We start from the raw sequence: 22,432 nt of genomic DNA, 5'->3' as shown, positions 1-22,432 counted from the left end.
ATGTCCGTCTCTCTCCTTTATTGCAGGGCTGTTTTCCTGTAGCTCATCCTGGTACACCTGCGAGTAACATCTGGCCCCTCACAGTGGTACCCTATGGACTGGAGCTTGGAGACCTAGTGTAAAACACTGGTGCTTTTGCCATGTGTCATAAGTGGTCTTTTCTGCTGATCCGTGAATCTGATGGCTTTTGTCAATGTATGAATATTAAATAGTGGCAAGCTTCTTTGTTTGATTTTAAGTACAGCAAAAGACCCTTCACAGTTTCTGATTTAAAAATCTGTTGGCCAGAAATCTACTAAGTATAAAAGGTGAAGCACAAGGTAGAGATGGAGGAGAAAAGGAAAGAGAGTTCAATTGTTGAAGGCTCTGGCAAGTTAGCCATGAAAAGGAAAACACATGTTTTTGAGTCAAGAGGGAACAATTAGAGGTCTATATAGAAAACATAAAATAATTTACAAACTAGCTCTTTTTTAAAATAAGAAATTTTGACATAGTGTGGATGCACATGTTTTGATATGTTTAGAAGAACAGTGTGAGTTTGGCAAATAAATTTTAGTTTGAATCTAGTAACGGGGAGGCAAGGGATGTTAGATTTAAGCACTTGGAATATGAAAAACATGAACAAAAGTGTTATAAAAGAATATACTGAGACACAGAGAGTGCAGTTAAAGTCACAGGCTTGATAGGAGATGCAGTCCGCTTGGTTTTTCTCTTTATTCCCTACCTTCTCTTCCTCTCTTGCTGTTTCCTGGTACTTGGGAGGGAACCCAGGGCCTCCTCACTAAACTGCATACTCAGTCCTTTTAAAAAAATATTTGAGACAGGGTGTTACAAAGTTGCTAAATTGCCCAGGCTGGGCTCAAACTTGTGACTGTCCTGCTTCAGCCTCGAGGAGTGCTGGTATTACAGGCCTATGCCACCACACCTGGCTAGGGATTCTTGATTTTAAAATAGAAACACTGTAATGGAAAAATGAATGCCATTTTTAGAAAGTTCAGACTTGTTTAGGCTACATTTTTCATGTATTCATTGAGAAACGTAAAATGCAGGTAATGTGGCACAGAAAGAACTTACTCTGATGCCCAAACTACTTTGGCACTGCAAAATGTCAAGAAATGGAAGATGAGAATGGAGTGGGGAGAGCATAAGGGGTGAAATGACTGAAAGGATGATGAGGAAAAGGCAAAAAACAGCTAAAAGGATGAATTCAAGGTATAGAAAGGAAGACAGAAGACACTGGTCTGAAAGAAAGCCTGACTCTCTGTTTTTGCAGTACTGGGTATTGAACCCAGGGTCTTCACACTGAGCTACTTTTTTTTTTCTTTCCTTTTTTTTTGAGAAAGGGTCTTGCTAAATTGCTGAGGCTGGGATCAAACCTGGGACCCTCTAAGAGTGCTAGGACTACAGGGATGTGCCATCAAGCCTGAATAAGAACAGTTCCATTTCAAGAACTGTTTCAAGATGTGGCCATGCTAATGGAAGGCTTAAATGGAAATGGAAGATCTGGAGCTCTGAGAAACCACTAAATTGAGACTTTGGATGGGTTACCAAAATGGGCTTTGAAAATGGTCTATTATAGGAGACAAGGCAAGAATGAAGAAAGTGCTGATTCACCCCAGAAGAAGGATGTTATTATAGCCAGTGATGACCCAATCCAATGGCACAGATTTCAGAGGGAGGATGATGCTGTGACCTCAGCAGGGGAGACTGGGAAACATAAAATAGGTTGGCCGCTTTTTGCACAAAAGGCAAGAAGTGTCATCTGGGAAATGCTAATTTTCATGAAGGCATTTAAGGGGATCACAGGAAGAAAAGAATGGGCATAGGTTGGGAGGGGTAACTCTTAAAATTACAAGTCACAGAATAGTGAGTATGAAAGGGGGCTGAGTTGGATAAGGAAAGAATTAAAGCTCAATTACCACCCTGAGTTTGCTGAATATGTTCCAACGGGTTACATAAACATACCAAATATGTAAATTACATCTAGATTATATTAGGGTTAAAAATAATCTGCCAGACATTGTGGCACACATCTGTAATCCAGCACTCAGGAGGCTGAGGCAAAAGGACCATTGCAAGCTGGAGGCCAGCCTGGGCTACACAATGAGACCCTATCTCATAAAATCAAACCAAACTGAACCAATGCAAACCATACCACACCATCCAATAATCTGATACTGAGAGTGTTGTACAGCATATAGTACAACATGATCCTGAGTGAAAATATCATAAATAAGCAATTATGGATTGTTAACGTAGTGAAGACAATTCCTGAAACAACACATTTTATGCAGATTTTAAGTTTAGAAAAGTAATTAAATGACTTGTTAATATCAATACGTGTCAAATGGGCTGTATCTTTCCAAATACCAGAAAAACCAAGTCTCCATTTCAACTGCTTAAACTCCTATGAAGATTGGTGCAAGCTCATCATTTGTCAAGCTCATCATTTTTACTGCCTATATATAAAGGTTGAAGTTTTTAGCCATATCATCTATAAATTGAGAGCCACACTTTTCCTCACTTTAATGACTATATTTCATTTTAAAACTTTTATTTTGTAAATATTATTTGCAACAACCTGTTCTTACTTCTAGAATACAAAATATCCTTGCATCTCTCTTAAAAGTGTAATATTCTAATATTTTAAAAATGTTCTTCTCTCTACTCGGTCTATTTGCTTTAATATTTTAAAAATGTTCTTCTCTCTACTCGGTCTGTTTGCTTTCAAGTTAACTTGAAATGACTTTATATAATCAAATTGAGGCAATATTACTTATAATCAAGTGAGTTTCCAGGTAAATACTGAGTATACAAATTTTCTTCCCATTTGAATTCCTACTAAAAGAATTGTGATGAAAATCATAAGCTTAAATTTGAGTGGAATAGGAAAGGATAAAATAACAAAATATTGGAAGCCAGAAAACAGAATAGATGTATATGTAGAAAAGAGTCCACACAGCAGGTCTGAGACTGCAATCCTGGGAAGGCTAATTGTAAGGTTTGTCCATGGCTGGTATTTTGGAATTTGGATTTCAGGAGGATTTCTATTATTCCCTAAATAATGAGAGTTTTTCATTGTACTTAAATTATTTGAGCCAACAATATGGTTTATACTGAATAGTTTTTTTCTGGAAGTCTGGAACCTTAGTTTGTGTTTGCCAGAGGCTGTCTACATGACCAGACCCTAGTTAAAAACTTGGGTGCGGGCTAGGGATTTAGTTCAATGGTGCTGCTGCCTGCCTTCCAAGTGCAAGGTCCTGAGTTCGATCTCCAGCACCAAACAACCAACCCCCCTCAACCACAAAACGTGGTGCTATTTCCAATAATCTTCCCCAGCTGACAGCATTTCATATGTGTCATCACACACACTGTTGAATGAATTAAGCACAGCTCATGTAACTCCCCTGAGAACAACTCTTGGAAGTCTTTGCCTGGTTGACTTCAGACTTATAAGATGTGACTTTTTCCTCCACTGATATTACACTGTATCATTTCACTGTAATAAACTATAACCATGAGCATAGCCACTGTGAGTCCTCACGAGGGCTGAGAGCAGTCTCGGGGACCTGTAACATATTGTCTAACTACTTAAGAAAGATATCCCAAGTAAGTAATGAGAGGTGAGAACCAACCTGATACATACTTCAGAATCTCCAAAACATTTAGGACCCAGAAGAATCAGGTACTAATGTGAGTAAGAAGTAACTATTTGGGAGCAGTTAAAATCCTAAATCTGGGGGCCAGGGATTTAGCTCGGTGGTTCCGCTGCCTGCCTTGCAAGCGCAAGGACCTGAGTTGGATCCCCAGTCCAAAAAAAAAAAAATTCCTAAATCTTATCTGCTAGCCCATACCATGGACAATGTCCCTTCTCACCCTGGAGATACCTGGGGGTTTATTTTCTGAAGAACCAAAAGCCTTTGTCCTGAAGTATGAGAGTTAAATACCAGGCGCAGCTGATAGTTTCACAGAACATGAAAAACAAGGAGATAATGGCAGACAGTCTAAGCATTCTTTCCTATCTCAGTCCTCTTGCCCCACTACATTCCCCAAACTTTACTCTGAAATACTGGAAGTTTTGCCCCTGAGAAATCTGATCAGCCCAAGAAGACCTAAATCCCTAAAACCCTTGTATTATGGGTTTCCTATAAATGGTCTAGCCAGATCACCTGGAGCACAGCTCAAAGTATACACACCTCACCCACATATTGTTTTCACTGTTAACTATGAGCAGACAGATAAGGATAACTAGATAGCTCAATCTTTAATAAGAGATGAAAACAAATACATAAAACAATACAGAAAAAGCCCCACCTAAACTAACAAAAAAACTATCAAACAGAAACTATCGGTGGACTCAAAGATTAAGAAAAGATATTACATTCATGAAACAGAAAAAATAAAAAAATTCAAAAAGTAAAAAAAGAGTTTATGGAAATTAAATATGCTAGGAGAAATGAAAAAAATAAGAGAAGGGCTATAAACAAGTACAGCAAAAAGACATGCAAAATAGGAAAGAGATAAGAAAAAGATAGATCTGAGAAGTCTAACATTCAAATGTTAGGTTTTATAGAGATCAGAAACAAAGGAGGGGAGAAAATAAATATTAATATCCTAATTCATAAGTTTTCCAAGGTGACAGGTACTGCTTTATTAATATTGATGTCATTAGTATGTCAAATCAATTAGTTATTAGCTGTTCAAGTTCTGTAGAATTAACATGCCCAAGAAAAATATATTCAGAAATCAGATTATCTGTTTAGTAAAATGTAATGACCTATAAGCATTTTAACACCTTCACTGTGTGTTGTTTTGTCAGGTAGATTTCTACACCCTTAACTTGAAGTATTTTTTAAAAAAACATAACTATCCTAAACTTTCAGAATGAAATATATTAATTTTATGAATGAGAAAAAAATTTCTCAGCTTTATTATTGAAAATATTTTGAAATACAACAGATTACCATGAACTCATTAATTTATATGACGAGTTCACTGAAGACAATTTCAATATATGTTGTGCTTAAGATATTGCCTTGAACTATGTAGTAACAAAAGATTATATGATCTGAAGAGAAACCAGAGGGAGAAAACGCTCAAATGCAAAGGGGAACTAGGGAGCAGGGAGGGGAAAGGGAAGGAAGGAAAAGAAAAACATGAGAAAAGGAGGAAAAAATGGGAACAAAGATTTTGTAGAGAAGGACAAGGGTTGAAGGGAGGGTAGGGGAATGGGGATAAAAAGAGGATTTGTATAGGTACAAATTCCCTATGATGAATGTGATCATTATGTATATCTAGAATGCATCAAATAAACTTAATTTTAAAAAAGAACTATATAGAACTTATTTTTAAACCACAAGCCTCAGATCATAAAGATCTGGACTCCCTAGAAAACCAACTTAAACTGAATTTGTGCTAAAACTGTGCTTCCTTTAAAAAAAAAATTCCAGCCCTAAATCCCCTACTATATATCATTGACTGTTCATAAAAGCTTTCATGCTTTTAAGTCAGGAAGACAGTAAAATTGCTTTTGTAAAGATACAAAGTCAGGTTCACTGGAGAACATCCATCTGCCTAATAACTGCTAGGAAAAAGGGATGGAATGTGCAAGAAGTAGTAACAGAATATCCAGGGGAGAAAGAAGCCAAAGGAATGCTGCTTACTTATCTTTCATCTTGATTTCCTAAGGACAATAACAGTGAAATGTGAGCAGTGATGGTGATCACGAATATTAGCTTAAAACCTGTGAATTCTAGAGTGTGACAGAAAAAACATTAGTGTAGCCAAAAGACCTGACTTCCAACTCTGATTTCTAGTGTGGCTCAGTATAAATCCATTGCCTTGGTTCATCACCGGAATAATGGGGACAACATCTACCAATCCACCTTTATCACACACAAAGAAATAATAGCATCTATCACAAACTGGAAAAAGTGACTACTGTATTTCTAAAATTTATATGTAAAAGGGAAGCCAGACAGAAGGAAATCTTCATTTAAGGTATACTCTCATTTTTTTCTTCCTTTCTCCGTAACTAAAATAATAACAATAACTGAATGTGGTGGTACACCCCAGTAATTCTAGCACTCAGGATGCTGAGGCAGAATGATTTCTGCAAGTCTGAGTCCAGCCTGGGCTCAAAAAACAAAAAGCAAAGCAAAACAAAGAACCAGTGGCTAATATTTGAGTCTTTGTGGAGACACTGGCCAGAGACATGTACGAGATTGATATGCAGAGGTGAGGGACTTTTGGGGCCATGAAACCTCCTAGAATGCAAGGCTAGGGTTTAAAAGAAAACCTGCAGGGCCACAAGTCCAAGGAGGCTCAAACACACTGCTTTAAGGAATGAATTCTCTGGCCTCTTCTCCCCACTTAAATGGATCCCAAGGTCAGTCATTTAACAGACCACCCTGACCTTCCCAGCCTTCCCCTGTCCTCTGCCTGAGTTCCTGCCCACACACCCTTCTTTTTTCTAGTTCTGTCAATAAAAAGCCAGAGGCTTCAGCACGGGGCTGTCTTTCAGGAGACTTTCTAACGCTGGGGGTCTCCATTAATGGCAGACCCTCTGGTCTCTCTTGGAATATGGTTTGGACAGTATCTCCAAGTAACCTTTGAGTAATCTTCCATTTTGTGCTGTGCCACAGTCTCAAACTCTGACAAGTTTTACTATGTTTTGATTATATTCTCAGTATTTAAAAAATATTATTTTATTTAATCTTAAAAACCCTATTAGGCTGTTCAGTGGCCTGCCTTGCAAGCACAAGGACCCGAGTTCAATCCCCGGTACCAAAACAAAAAAACAAAAAACCACCTTATTTGGGAAGGGCCTGGGATTTAGCACAGTGGTTCTGCCGCCTGTCTTGCAAGTGCAAAGACCAGAGTTCAATCCCCAGTAACAAACAAAACAAAACCCTATTAGGGAGGCACAACTTCTCCATTTTACAGATGGGGAAATTAGATAGAGGAGTTAAGTAACCTGGTTAAGGTCAATTAGCATGGAGTCAATTACTCCAAGGAGTAAAACCCTTGTGCCCAAGTTCATTATTATGTAATACTTCCCTGTGTATTATTGTAACCATATTCCGATAGCCTTTAGTTTACAAAACCTTTAAGATCCACAAGTCATTTAGAAAGTAGGTGTTTTTAACTATGACTAATACTAGCTTGTAAACTTATCTAAATAGATGTACTTAGTTGTACTAGTAGGTAATCCTATCACTTTTTCTACTCTGGGCAAAAGGATTTTCTGTTACTGCTAAGTATTTATGCTCTGTCTATTCTGACTTATGTTCTTGCTGTCAGTTCTACTATTAAATGTGCCACTCTTTCCAGGACAGACTTTTTTCTTCTTAAATGCCAATTATTTAGCCTCAACCCTCACTCTGAATTGTCTTTTTCCTAGAAGCCTTTGGAAAGTAAGAGAAAGACCATGTGGGGGCTACTGACCAGGAAAGAACCAAAAGTGAAGCTGTAAAGGAGTAAAAGTTTATATCTTCCCTCAAAACACAACCATCACCTCAAAGCAGCCCAAAAACTGAATCAGTAAGTGGTTAGTACTTAAGATAGTACTTATGCATTTTTACACTCTGAGAGACTAAATGCTAGAAAAACAAGTTATAGGATGTGACTAATATGCTAATGAAAAATGGCAGCTGTGATGGAATTGTTATTAAAGAAATGAGAAGGCAGAGATTTGAAACATCCTACTACACCATATTTTAGAAAGCAATGTCCCCAGGTGCTAAATAAGCTAAATTTTCACTAGTTTTAACATAGCATTATTTAAGGACATCCATATCATAGAGACAGAATTTAGACACTAGATTATATCTCAGAACCAGGTAATAAATTCTAATAAAAATTCTCAGATTTCCATCAGAATCAGAGAGCTCTTAGATATCACTGAAATGAACTACTTTACAAAGCAGACAACCAGACCAGAAAATCAGTGAGTTGGCAGCTATCGATTAGCCGAATGACGGAGAACTTGAGCTAGAATTCAGATTCCCAGACTTCTAGTTTAGCACTAGTGATAAAATTACATTATCTTAAGCATATTCCTTAATACAGTTAAAATAATAAGATTATAAGGACACTTGATTTTTAAAAGTTCATCCTTATTTACAATTTAGGTGAACATTGTATGTTGCTAAGCTAGAGATTCTGATTTATTAGGGGGGTGGAAAGCGGAAAATATTTGTTCTAAAGTACTCTACAGTAATTTATTCAATCACCCAAGTCAGTAGGCACTGCCCACATGTAACAGTGTTAGGGGCTGAAGTCTGTCTTCAAAATCAGTGTAAAATGATGGCTGATCTAAAGTAACCTATAATGTAATGGGCTATATTCCATGGTGCACCCCACAGTGTGGTACTTTCTTTACATGTGATCAGACTTAGAACATCAGAGTTCCCCCATACGTTATAAATTAATCAGACTTCCATTTAACTAACATTGATGGGTATTAACTTTGTGACATGAAAGTTCTAAAGACTGTCTTTTACCTATCTGTTTTATTCACTTAAGGAAGACAACATGCAAGCCGAAGGAAGAGGAGAAAGAGAAAGTCAAAATCAGTAGTCTGTTGGATGAGTGGGACCTAAAAAAGTGTTTTGCTTGGCTTATACAGTATTATTGTACAGTATGTGAATCCCATCATTTTCTATTTTAAGAAATACTAATTTCTAATTTATCTTGAAAAATCAGATGTTTTGTCAGTTATCTTGCAGCTGAGCTGGATCAGTGTTTCTTCTCTTTAGACATCTGCTCTATGATTCAATCCCTTCCACTCCCTATGATATCTCACACAATACCATCAAGACCTTATTAAACATTTGAGTCTGAGGCCCCTGTTTTAAAGCAAAGAGAAAGAAGATGTGCAGAAGAGACAGAAAAGGTAGAAATTTTTCCGTGGTGAAATTATACATTCAGGGATTTCGCTTCCCTAGGATAGTTGGGATAGGTTGAACAAAAGGTATTCATCCAATAGTCACTGAACATCTAGTACATGCCAAGTATTAAACTGGGCAGGAACAGACTTGGTCCCTATTCCTTATGATGTGTACAGTCTAGTAAGCTCACATAAATAAATCATACAAATATAAAAATATAAATATAAAAATGTAACTGTGATCATGGCATGAAGAACCAAAGCATAATGCTCTGCTAGCCCATAATTTTGCAATCTTCTCTACTTGGATGGTGATGTGAAGGTTTTCTGAAGTATCCCCAAGGATTGAGAGGGTTGAAAAAGATCTGTAGAGGCTCTGTGACTGAAGGAAAATGGAAAATACAGAGGACTAAAAGAACATATAGTGTGGCTGGAGTGCCAAGAAACAAGAAGCACAGCTTAAGATGAAGCCGGAACCATGACTGATAGTATGGATTAAACTGGCTTCATCCTAAAAAGTAGCCACAGGCAATGGAGGGATTTGGAGGACTTCTAAAATTAGATTTTTGTTTAAAGGAGTAATTGTGGAGAGAGTGCAGGCACTGGGACTATGTCATAGCACAGGGACCCAGCAGATAGAAGCCTACCTGTTATGGGCCAGAACAGGTGGTAGTAGTTTGACCCAAGTGTTGCGATGGAGAATGGATTTAACAACGTAGTGAGTGTGAGGTATGAGGGAGAAGGCAGTCTCAAGAATGACTCATAGGTTTCTCAATTACATAAATACATGGAGTGCAGCGCCAGTCATTGAAATGTGTCAATAAAGTGGAATAAGTCAGTTTTGGTTGGCAGAGGTGTGGGGAAGGGAGGGAGAGGAGATCAAGAGCTCAGCTTGGGACATGTTGAATTTCAGTGCTTTAGATATTTAGGAGGTGACAAATAAATACAGACCCTAGAAAAACAGGGCTCAGAGGAGCAATCTGGGAGCAGAGGGGCAGAGATAAATGAGTTCTTTGCCTTTAAGTGGCTTTATGTGATGAATATGCATGTGACCACTGGCAAGAAAAGGAGATATTTAGGCTTAAGTCTTTAGAAATCATAAGGCATAGGCAGATGAGCTTGAAAAGCAGCTAGCAAAGTAGTTAAAAAAATCAGGGGTCCGGGATATAGCTCAGTGGTGCCACGCCCTGCCTAGCAAGCACAAGGTCTGAAGTTTGATCCCCAGTATAACAAAAAACAAAATTAAAAAAATCAGGAGAGCTATTAAGTGTTAAGCAAAAAGACAAGAGCCATTTTCTGTGAAGACATAATGTGAATGAGGACTGAGAAATGTCTAATAAACTTGTTGATATGAAAGTCACCTTGAGCCACAGGCAATAGTTATTTTGTAGTGATGGGGCAAAGGCAGATTAGACTGGCTGGAGAAATGAGAAACTTGTATGCGCATGGTAACTTCTGAAGAAGCTTGATCATAAAACTGCTGGAAAGTTTTGGGCTCTTTGGCATCTTTCTTGTATGTTTTATTATTTTTATATTCACCTTATTTGTTTTCTTTGGATTTATTCTGTTCTTTTTCTAACAAATTGGATGCTTAAGATTTCAGACTCCTTCTGTCTAAAGATTGAAAGTTCTCAATTTACTTCTGCATACTAAGTTTCCTGCACCATTCAAGTGTTGAGATGTAGCATTTTAGCATATTCTAAGTATTTTTTTCTTTCAATTTGGAAGCAGATACTTTTTATTAACTGACCAAATTATAAAAACATCATGGTAGATAACTTAGTTCATCCTTCTAACAAGCCCACTGATCTGGTCTTCCCTATTTCCAGCATCTCCACCTTCCACAAAATGGGTGGTCTTTTTCTTCATTCCACCTTGCTGAGAAGATAATTTGAAGGGCCACAGGAAGTTATTTGCCTCTTTGAAGTGTTTTCCCACAGTATAGATCTCATGAATGAGATCTTCCATGCAAAGGATGCTGTATTTACCGAGAGCAATCAGTCCATTATCAGTCAGGCCATTCGCTTCTTATTGATTTTGTCATAGCCAGGCTTGTCTATTAGCTCACTTATTGACTTCAGATTTGGGTACCCATGCAGTATATGGTTCCACAGTTCTCAGCATGTTAACTGAAGCCTTGTCAAGCTTAACAAAGGTACCACTGAAGATTTGACCGAGGTGAAGAAGCTGCAACACCTTGCGGAACTTTGGGCTCACACAATTGATACCCCTGATCTGGATGACAAATGCCAGTTTGGGATCTGCAGGTACATAGAAGTGGCCAGCTTTTCTTGCTGTCCTAGCCATTCGAATCTCAGTTCTGTACATCTGTCTATACTCCTTATGACACTGCCTGGCTTTTTCATAGACGAGCTTCCTCCTTGCCTCTCGAAGCATTTTTTGGGCAAACTTTTTTTTCTCTCTCATTGAGTTTATTGGTACATTTTAGGTACACAGTACAGTTACATTCATCATTGGGATCTTGTAGCTTTACGTGACAGGTCTTGGTTCTCATTTTTTCCCTTTGTCCCTGCCCTCCCTTCACCCGCTTCTCCCCTCCCTATTTGCAAACATTTTATTTCCATTTTTCAGTTTTGGGCAAACTTCTTTCTCAGATGCTTTACCTTCTGCTCTGCGAAACATCTTTGCTTTTTCTCAAGAGTTTCTGGCACAGCTGGAACCTTCTTTTTCTTCTCTTCGACAGGCTCCATGATTCCAGCCGGAAAAGAGCAGCATGTTCTAAGTATTTTCTAAATTCCATTACAATTTCTCCCTTTTCCCATGTGTTCATAAGTGTTTTATATTTTCCAAATGAAGCTTCACAAGTTACTTTTGTTTCTGAATTCTAACTTAATGACTTAGGGGTGAGAGAAGGTAGGATATAAAATCTGAATTCTTTGAAATTTAATCGTAGCTAATGACCAACACTATATGCCATTATTGCCCTCAAGATTTTGCATGATTTTTCCAGTTTAATCCTTACAATAATCCTATGAAAAAGGTATTATTATTCTCCTTTTTATAAACAGGAACATAGGCACAGAGAAGTTAAATTATTCAAACAACTTTATCAATTTCTGCAGAACTGAAAAATGATGTAACTACACTGTTTACATTACTTTCCCATTTTATTTTTAAAAATTGTACTGGGGATCAAATCCAGGGCCTCTATAGTCTAATCATCAGCCCTTTAAAAATTCTGAGACAAAATTTTGTTCAAATGCCCAGGCTGGGCTCACACTTGTGATTCTCTTGCTTCAGCCTCCCAGAGTGCTGGGATTACAAGCATGGACCATCTCACCCAGATCCACTTTATTTATTTGTTTATTATTATTATTTTTGTTTTGTTTTGTTTTTTTGAGACAGGGTCTCACCACGTAGTTGAGAATGACCTGGAACTCACTATGTAGCCCAGGCTGGTCTCGAACTCACAGTGATCCTCCTGCCTCAGCCTCCCGAGTGCTGGGATTACAGGCATGCACCACATGCCCGGCAAAAACCCCCCAAAAAAACCAGAAACAGATCCACTTTAACTTTTATCACTGAAGTAAACAACCTTGTATGTTTTTAGGCAGGATAAGTTTCACTGTGGTATTATTTACATGGACCATATATGTGGCATGTTATGAGGACATATAATTCTGAGTTTTCAAAGAAACTATAAAGCTATCACAACTACTAAATCATGTTCCCACACCCACTAAACTTCATCCTGTCTCTTTGTTGTACATCTTCCCTTCTGCTCCATACCCTAGGCAACTAGTGATCCATTTGTTGTGACTGTAGGTTTTAATTTTCTAAACTTTAATATAAATGTTATAGTGTGAACTTCCTTTTGGTATGGCTTTTTTCATTCAGCATATTGACACTGAGATAAGCTTGTGTGTCTGGTTTTGCTGTTGTTTAGTAAGAATAGTATTTATTTGAGTAGATATACAAATTATCAATACACTTTTGATGCATATTTCAGTTAATTTCAGTTTTGGATGAATAGTTACTATGAACTTTCATATTTAAGTTTTTGTATGGACATATGCTTTTCCTCTTGGGAAATTAAGACTTACATTTTAAACATTCTCAAACTATTTTCCAAAGTGGTTTTAAAGCCTTACATTTCTATCATTAGGGCAGTATACATTCTAATTAATTCCCATCTTTGCCAGTACATGTTAGGGTGAGTCTTTTAAATTTTAATCTTGCTAGAAGACATTTAATAGTAATTCATTTGGTTGTAATTTTCCTTTTCCTGATAACTAATGATCTTCAGCATCTTTTTATATACTTCTTGGCCATGTATATTTCTTCTTTTGTGAACTGTTTGTTCAATTCTTTTGACCATTTTTACTAGATTTCTAAATTGTAGGTATTATTCTAGATACATGTATTTTGCCACCTATATATGCTATAATTATTTTCTCACATCCTGTAGCTTACCTTTTCGCTACATCTTACAAAAAATTTTTAATAAAGTTTCATTTATCAATTTTCTTAAGAAAAGATTCTTAAGATTTCCTAAGAAATCTCTGCCTCCTCCAAGAAAATAATTTTTTTCTTCAAATTTTAGCTTTAACATTTAGGTCCATGATCCACTGTATATTTTTAAATACAGTGTGAGAATGTATAAATACCATATAGTTTCTCTGGTGTGATAAACTAAAAGTGCAAATAAGGGTCAAATATATAATTGATATTTTTTTTCTTTTATTGAGTTTATTGGTACATTTAAAGTATACAGTACAATTACGTTCATTATTGGGATCTTCTACCTTTAAATGACAGGTCTTTGTTCTAATTTTTTCCCCTTGTATAATTGATATTTTGTAATAGGAAGAAAAGGTCTAAAGATATTGGGCAAATGGGAGGGGTAGGGAAAAGGTAAAAAGGGAAGAGAAAAGGAAAAAGCGGAAACAAAGTCTTTGTACATAGGGAAGAGTGGAGGAGGGAAGGGAAGCTATGGGAATGGGGAAAAAATAAGAACCAAGATATGTCATGTAAAGGTACAAAATCCCAATGATGACTGTGACTGTATTGTATATCTAAAATGTATTAATAAAAAATAAAGTATGGTGTGAGGTAAGAATCAATGTTCATTTTTTTCCATGGGGATACTCAATTATTCCAGCATTATTTGTTAACAAAACTTTTTCTCCACTAAATTTCCTCAGTATTTTGGGGAAAACTCAGTTGACTGTATGTATAGTAACACATGTGCACGTGTGTGTATGTCTAACTCTGGATTTTCCAATTTGCTCTGTTGATCTGTATGTCTATCATCTCGTCAGCACGACTCTGTCTTGATCACCACAGCTTACAATAAATCTTACATCGGGCAGTGTGGTTTCCATTTTGTTGTACTTTTACAAAATTTCAGCTAATTTGTACTTCCATATAAAAATCATCTTGGATATAGCTACCAATAAACCCTGCATTGACTTTAATAGGAATTGCACTGGATGTTTAGGTGAAATTGGAAGAGAAGTGACATCTTAAAAATAATGTATCTTCCAAGGTAAATTTTTGCATTTACCTAAGTTTCTTCAGTCTAAATTAATGTTCCATAGTTTTTACAATAGGGATCTTGCATATCTTTTAGCATATTTATTGCTTAATTTTTGTCATTATTGCATGTGGACTTGTTTTTATATTTCATTTTTGTTTTCTGCTACTGCATATTTATATATATCCTGAAGCTAGCTCCATGTAGTTTTGATTTTGTAAATTCATTGGGATTTTTGACCTAATTATGTCATCTACAACTTTACTTCTGATTTTAAAATCGTTTTCTCCCCATCTTATTGTGATGGCTAAGACCTCCAGTACAATGTAGAAATACTTTTTGTCTCAGGAAGTAAACTTTCAATCTTTCATCATTAGCTGTAGGCTTTTTGTGTAAGATGTCCTTCCTTCCTTCTTTCCCTTCCCTCCTTTTTGGTTTTTTGATGCTAGGTCTATGTACTGCCCGTTGGCCTTGAACTCCTAGTGATCCTTCTCCTCAGCTGAGTGCTGGGATTAGAGGTGTGTGACATGATGCCTTGCAATACTCCTCATCACAATGAAGAATTTCCCTTCTCTTCCCGGGTCTGTTTGAAGTTAATAATTTTTGTTTGTTTGAGACAGGGTCTCACTATGTAGTTCAGCCTGGCCTTGAACTCACAGTGATTCTCCTGCCTTTGTCTCCCGACCGTGCTGGGATTACAGGCGTGTGCCACCATGCCTGGCTGTCATAATTGATTTTTTAATGTTAAAATTATGTATCCTCAGAATGAAATCTGTTTGTAATGTAACATTCTTTTAATGTACTTTTTTTTTTTTTGAGACAAGGTCTCGTTATGTAGGCCAGGCTGGCCTCGAACTCATGCTTTCTTCAGCCTCCTGAGTGCTGGGATAACAGGTATGTGTTACCATGCCTGGCTCTCTCTCTCTCTATATATATTTTTTTTGTACCAGGGATCAAACTGGGGTCCTTGTGCTTGTGAGGCAGGCACCAGAACCACTGAGCTAAATCCCTGGCTCTTAATGTACTTTTAAAATTAAATTTGCTAAGGACTTTTGCATCTATGTTCATGAGAGATGTTTGTGATTATTTTTCAGTGTCTTTCATTTTTGTGATCATTTAGTTCTCATAACAACCCTAAGGGATAGGCATTGTTATTACCCAGTTTGAGACAGGAGTTCAGTAACTTGTCCTAGGTCTGTATTACAGCTGGTAGGTAGTTGAGATGCACTCAGTCTTTCTCTTATTTGCTTGAGTGTTGCTTTAGTGTGCTAGTACATGGTCAATTTCTAAAAATATTCCAAATACTAATGAGAATGTATATTCTATTGGTCATTGTTCTGCAAATGACTACTTTTGGCTATTTCTTTGCTGATTGTCTGTTTTAGACACTTTCTTTTTTTTGGGGTATCAGGGATCAAACTTGGGTCCTGTGTTTACGAGGCAGGTGGTGGAATCATGGAGCTAAATCCCGGGCCTCTGATCGTCTTTTTGATTAATGATGTATGTTGAAATTTCCCATAAAATATTAATTTGTTAATTTATCTTGACAGTTAATTTTTGCTTTTTCTTGATTAGTGTGACATTTTACTTTTGTATGCTTTTACTTTTATGTACTTAGGAGTGTCCCATAAAATACCATAGAACACTGGGGATTTAGCTCAGTGGTTCTGTGCCCTGCCTTGCAAGCACAAGGACCTGAGTTTGATCCCCGGTACCAAAAAACAAAAAAACCCCAAAATACCATATAACTAAATTTGTTTAAAAACAAATGACACATTTTCATTATGCTGGAGTATTAAGTTCAGGAAATTAGTTTTTTTTCCTGTGTTGGAGAATTTGATCTTTCTCAAGATTTCCTTCTTTGGTTACTTTCCATAGACAAATTTTACCCTCCACCTACCAGCCATTATTTTATTCTCCCTAATAGTTTGAAAGTTATACATTTTTTTTTGTTTTTTCATTGGAAAGTCTTAGCCAACCTAAGGCTTAAACAATGCTTATATTCCTTTAAACTTCAGCAAGACCTTACACTGTTTTTATTACTCTGGCATCCTGATTTTTATGCTATTTTACAGGATTTTTCTCTCCATTAATTTTATTCATTAGAAATGTTTTCATACATTTATTGTGTTTAGCTTTACTTACATATGTACCATTTTTCTTTGCTCACCATTTTTTCTCGCATTTTTAACTTGACACATGTTCTAGGATTTCTATTTGTGAGAATCAGGTAGCAAATTGTCTTAATCTCCACATGGTATTTCACCCCTGTTGTTGATAGTTTCATTGTGGGTAGCATTTTAGGTACTAAACACTCTATTTTTTCTTTGGTACCCGGGATCGAACTCGGGTCCCTGTGCTGGCAAGGCAGGCGGCAGAACTGAGCTAAATCGCCAGCCCCTATTTTTCATTCTTTTGTCAGTAGTATCTTCAGTCTGGTTGCTTTAAAAGTATTTTACCATTGGAGTTTTCAAGTTTTATTCTAAACTGCTCATTCACTGTATTGAATTTGTTGGACTTTCTGGATCTGAAATATGGGTGAATTCTGTCATTATCCTTTTGAATAATTTATCTTGAAATTTCAATTAGACATGTGTTAGACCTGCTCATTATATTCTCATTTGCTTGCTCCAATTTTCCATCTGTTATATCTCTGGGCTATACTCTGGGTGACGTTTTCTTATTTCCTTTTGTGTTTAATTTGTTGCTTAGCCACACACTTGCTTCTATTTTTATTAAAATGTTGCTATTTTCAAATGCCTTTATCATATTTCAGTAGTGCTTTTTTTTTGGCTCTGGGGAGTTGAACCCAAGGCCTCTGCACTAAGCTAAATCTCAGCTTTGCATTTTTTGAGGCAGGGTCTCCCTAAATTACTAAATTGCCCAGGGTTCTAACTTACAATTCTCGTCTCAGGCTCCCAGACTGCTGAGATTACAGATACACACTATTCTACCCACTCTTAATTTATTGATAATGCAATTATTTTGAACTGTATGTTAAATCTTTTCTGAAGTGCTTGGGACAAGACAGATTTCAGATTTATTTTGGATTTGGGGCACTGGCATACACATAATAAGACATCATGGGGATAGGATCTAAATCTAAATACAAAATTTGTTTCATTTACCTTATACACATAGCCTAAATACAACTTTGTACAAATTGTTGTGCACCTTGTCTTGACTGTAATGCATCACATGAGCTCAGCTGTGGAATTTTCCACTTGTACGGTGTCATGTTAGTGTTTGAAATTTCAGATTATGGGCCATTCCAGCTATTTTGATTAAGTATGCTCAACCTGTGTATGTTTAGTTAATTGTGATACGTGTAATCTTTGTAGGTAAAATTTTCCAATATGATATGAGTTACTGTTTTGTGGAATTTTACCTGTCAGTTTTCTGGGTTTGAAGTACATTGCTCTACAGGTGATTTGTATTTGCTTCTTCCAGGTTCTTAAAGCTACTACCAGGCAAAGATAATTTTACATTTTCTGGCTGGGTTTCCCTACCTACCCCTAAAATCACAGGAGTGATATGAACTCTGTCTTTAAATTTATGTAAAAACAAGCCTGTTACGTATCATCAGGGAAGACTTTTTTTCCTCCAATTTATACCCCTTTCACCCAAAGCCAAGCACATACCCCACTACCAAACTCTGAGGACCTGCTTATTAAATTCCTTGTTCACCCATAGGTTTGTACTTTGAGGATTTAGGAATTATGCTGTAGTGCTTGGGATAAATGTTCTAAATGGACTCGGAACAAGGATAACTTTCAACATCACCTTTCTAAACCTCTAGCACATAAAGTTAAAACCTCGCTACAGGTTAGCAGGGGAACAGTTGACAACTATTACTTCAAAGCAAACATCTGTATATTATTTTATCATTTGGCATTCACTTTTTTTTTGGTGTTTATAGCCTTGAGGAATTTCCTTATCAAGCTCAGTCATAGCTGTTAGGCATTTCTCTCACTCACTGGTCAGCCAGATGGCTCTTGCTTCTATTCCTTTAACACGTTCATGTTGGGGCCATAATTCATGTTTTACCAGGTGCCTCTAAACCACTAGGGGTACAAGCCAGTGAGAATGTGTTAAACTGAGGGTTAAGATCATTCACTGAGGCTGAAAGGGAAAAGGGGGTTTACTAGACATTGTAAAAGGTTTGAAAGATGAAAATGGAAAAGTAAGTTAGAGAAGCACCAAATAAAGAAGAAATGGTATCCAGTAAAGTTCACGGCATAGGAAGATTTACTCAACAAGACTTTTTAGTACCTTAGCTGTATAGTAGTCTCAGTATCTGACACATATCAGCCATGTAACCCTAGGCAAATCATAGCCCTTTTCTATTTCATTGGAATTGAGAAGATAAACATTATGATGTTTTACAAATATTAATTCATAAAATGTAAGGCATTACAATCATGACTTTTGTGGTAGATACATATCTGAAACTCTGGCTTCACAGATTTAGCCTGCACACATTAGACTGTTAAAATATTTTCTAGATTTTGGTGTTTTCAGATTGTCATTCATTGTTGTTCTAGTTGCTATGAGATAAAACTATTGTAAACCAACTTATTGTCAATTTTAGGTGGGAAAAAATGTGAGAAATCACAGAATATAATAAAACTAACATATCTGTAAACTGAATTGAATGTTAAACTTCAGTATTTATAAGAGTAAATCCACTGGCAGTGACAATTGTGGAAGGCACAATTGTAACAGCTAAGATTTTCAATTTTCTTAACTGTTTTTGCAGTTACTAAATTACTGTATTTTGTCCTGGTTAAGCAACTGCCATTTGTAATAAAAAAAATTCCAAGAAAAAAACATCATTATGGGCCTCGATGAACTGATTTGGGCATGCACCATAATGCTCCAAAGATGGCATACTAACTCATTTGACATTCTTTTATGTGGCTAATGGTGGATAGCTTCAGTTTTACCAGACTGTTTTAAAGACTGAAGTCTGCTCTGATCAAAGTATAGGAGTGTGACCCCCTTTTCTGGTAAAGTTCATGTTCTACTCATCCTGCCAGAAAAAGTTTAACACATGCTTTTAGATTAGTAGACAGTTCTTTTCCTTCCAACGATCTGCTTCTAGGAGGTTGAGTATGAGAAGCTGAAAAGCCTAATTGTTTCAGAAAGGGCTACTTCCCCTTATCTCAATTCCATTCCAGTGCAGTCACCAAGAGTGGGTTAGGCAGTTCTTAACTTTTCAAAAACAGTTTTGGAAGACCCACCAAATTGTGTTCAAAGTAGTAATAATTACTTTACTATTTTTTATATTGGCCCATGATTCTTTATGACCAAGCCCTTAAAGTTAAAAAGTTAATTAGTGAAAATGGATACAACAAAGGTTTCAAATAAGTCAAGGGTAAAATGGAATTGTTATTTAATATGACAGTAGACAAGGCTTTGGGTTAAAAAAATCAGTCAAGTTTTGTATTTGTCAACAGACTTTTCCTCTCACTCTCCTATAACAGGAACTTATTGGGGAAAATTTCACTAATTCAGAGGTCTCAATGGGAAAGATACTTCCATTACATGGAACTGATACAAAAATATCGAATTTAAATAATGTACCTTTACATACAAATTCCTGTGAATTTTCTCTAACCGGGATACAGTTTTAAAGATATTTCTTTTTAAGTGTTTTTCCAAAGAGTTGAAAATTTATTCTAAGTACTTTTTATGTTGTACTGTTAGTCTGATTGTAAAAGACAAAAATACGTAAATAACTCACATCCTTTTTAGGAGATACTACAAAAAAAAAAGAGCTTTAGTCCAGCTTTGCAAATTTTATTTTCTAGGTTAACTGTTTTTCAAAAAAGCACATCACACACACAGGTTTCATTAATAGGGAGATTTTAAAATTTTTATTTATTTTTTGAGAGAGGGTTTTACTGTGTAGTTCAGTCTGGTCTAGAACTCAAGGCATTTATTCTGCGTCAGCCTCCCATATTCGGGATTACAGGCATGTGCTACCACACCAGGCAATCAGGAGACTTTTAGACTTTAAATTCTTCCTTACTAGTATGGAATATTAGCAATAAAAAGCCTAAAATCTCAACCTAGATATTCTGTATTTTATGCTGTAAATGTAGACTTTTTATAATTTCGAGCTTAAAATACAGATGATTTTTTTTTCTCTATTGTGACAGAACACTTTACTTGGGAGAGGTACTGGCAGGTACAAAGTACAAGGGAATCATGGAAGGGCCCTTTGGAAATGCTTTATAAGACTGTGCACTTTATATATGTGTTATATCTCAAGAAGCAAAGAGTGTTTAGTCCTTTTATGAAATGCCCACCACATATGTTAGAGTGAATCATTAACATGATTTTGTAAGTCAAAACATACAGGGCCAAGAAATTATCTGATGCTCATAGCAAATGGACTGCTAGTCACTGCAGGTAAATTACCTATTTGAAGGTAGAATAAGGCTTCCTTGATGAGGAGTCATTATCAGAAATGAAGGCAGGAAGAACACAATTTATCAGGCGAAGTATAAAGAAGTGTTACAATAGCTTAACAACTAGTAGATTGGAACATCCTCAAACGAGACATGATTATCATATAGTTACTTGATTTATGATTACTCATGTCTTTTATTTCTGCATCTTATTGTTTGGGTTTTTGTTGTCATACTGCTTGGCATTCCAAAGGATGGAGAAGAAAAAAAAAATAACGTTAATGAGTTTTGTTACTTAACTGTTGTTTTTAGTGTGCTAAATAGCCGAAGTTATGACTATGTGATTTAAAAATTACGCATTATTTCCTATTAAGGGAGAGAGTTGGTTTACAGAAGAAATATAAATACGTACTGGGCCTCAAATGTTATTTACTTTTGCTTGAAATTGTTGATTCTCATCACCTCCAAAAGCCTTTGAGAGGATTAGCTGCATAGACCCAATATTGTTCTATATTAGTATTAAGTATGATGTCACCTTGTTTCCTCCCCTCGAGCTTCTCTTTTGAGTGAAAGGGGGACTTTTTGTGTGCAATCTCAAAATAGTGGCTTTAATACCACTAGCTGACATACATGATCGACAACCTGCGACTCCCAAACCTGTTTGAAATGGGTCAAATACCTAAGCGCTGCAGAACAATGCAACCCGACCAGCAATTCCCCATAAAAGAGAAAGGGGGTGTGATTAGGTTCCAGCTATTAAGCAAGTTATTGCAAAAACAGTTTGCACAGGTTAAGCTAGCTATGTTTCTCTCTTAATGAGTTAAAAAAAAGGTTACTCTGCACGAAGTAGAATAAATCACTAAAGCACGAAACAACTGGGGCAAACATTTAAAGGCTGGATGGAGGTCCCTATGGTGACCCGCAGCATTGGTTATCGATCGTTAACCCTGCCGGGGAACTATCGAACGGAATTTGTGCGAGGCTTATCGAGCCACAGGAAGGGAGATACAGGAGGGAATCTAAGCTTCTAATAAAAGAAACGCAGCAACAATAGCAGGGGAACAGCTCTGCCTGGTGACGTAATGGCTGGCAGCGGTCCAGCTTCAGCAGGGTTGCTGCTACCTCAGCATCCAACCTCCCTCAACACAGTTCGGCTTCAGCTGAGCTACTAGGGCTGCCACTTCTTCCGATGCCACTTTTTTGGGGGGTCACCAACACGCCTTACCTTAGAGGGCCAGCACGCTGAACAAAGGGGGGCCCGGCTGTTTTAAGTTGACAGGGTGCACATAACTCCCACACTCCCCCAACCCGGCTCAGTCATCGAGTCAACCTGGGGCTCAAGTTTGGGCTGAAGACACCGGCGCGTGCTTCGCCTCAGTTTCCCCCGGGTGGTCTCGAGTCCGCCTCCCACTGCACCTCCTCTTTCCCGATCCTCAGCGGGAGTTGATCGACCGGGCGGCCCGCTCACCCGGTCCTCCCGCCTTACCTCCGCCAGGTAGAGGTTGAGCAGACAGAGCGTGGAGAACTGCAGGCAGGAGGGGAAGCAGTAGAGCAGCCAATGCGGGAAGAAGTGCAGGTGAGAGGGCGGCCGGAGCAGGGGCAGCGAGCCGCTGAGTGAGAAGGCGGCGG

General features: G+C 37.3%; 1 protein-coding gene and 1 pseudogene across 1 annotated transcript in view; both read right to left on the bottom strand.

Annotated features, from left to right (window-relative positions):
* Gpr137c (G protein-coupled receptor 137C) overlaps positions 1–22,432 on the bottom strand; it is a 53,347-nt gene that overhangs the window by 29,681 nt on the left and 1,234 nt on the right. The window contains exon 2 of the mRNA XM_010632696.3: positions 22,290–22,431. Coding sequence (XP_010630998.1) covers positions 22,290–22,431 — 142 coding nt within the window. The remainder of the gene's footprint in view (positions 1–22,289; position 22,432) is intronic.
* Positions 10,670–11,601, bottom strand: LOC104867974 (annotated as a pseudogene).

Source organism: Fukomys damarensis, unplaced genomic scaffold (genome assembly GCF_012274545.1).
Source record: "Fukomys damarensis isolate Sample0158 unplaced genomic scaffold, DMR_v1.0_HiC HiC_scaffold_17, whole genome shotgun sequence".
NCBI lineage: Eukaryota > Metazoa > Chordata > Mammalia > Rodentia > Bathyergidae > Fukomys > Fukomys damarensis.
This window is presented reverse-complemented; position numbering and strand designations above follow the sequence as displayed.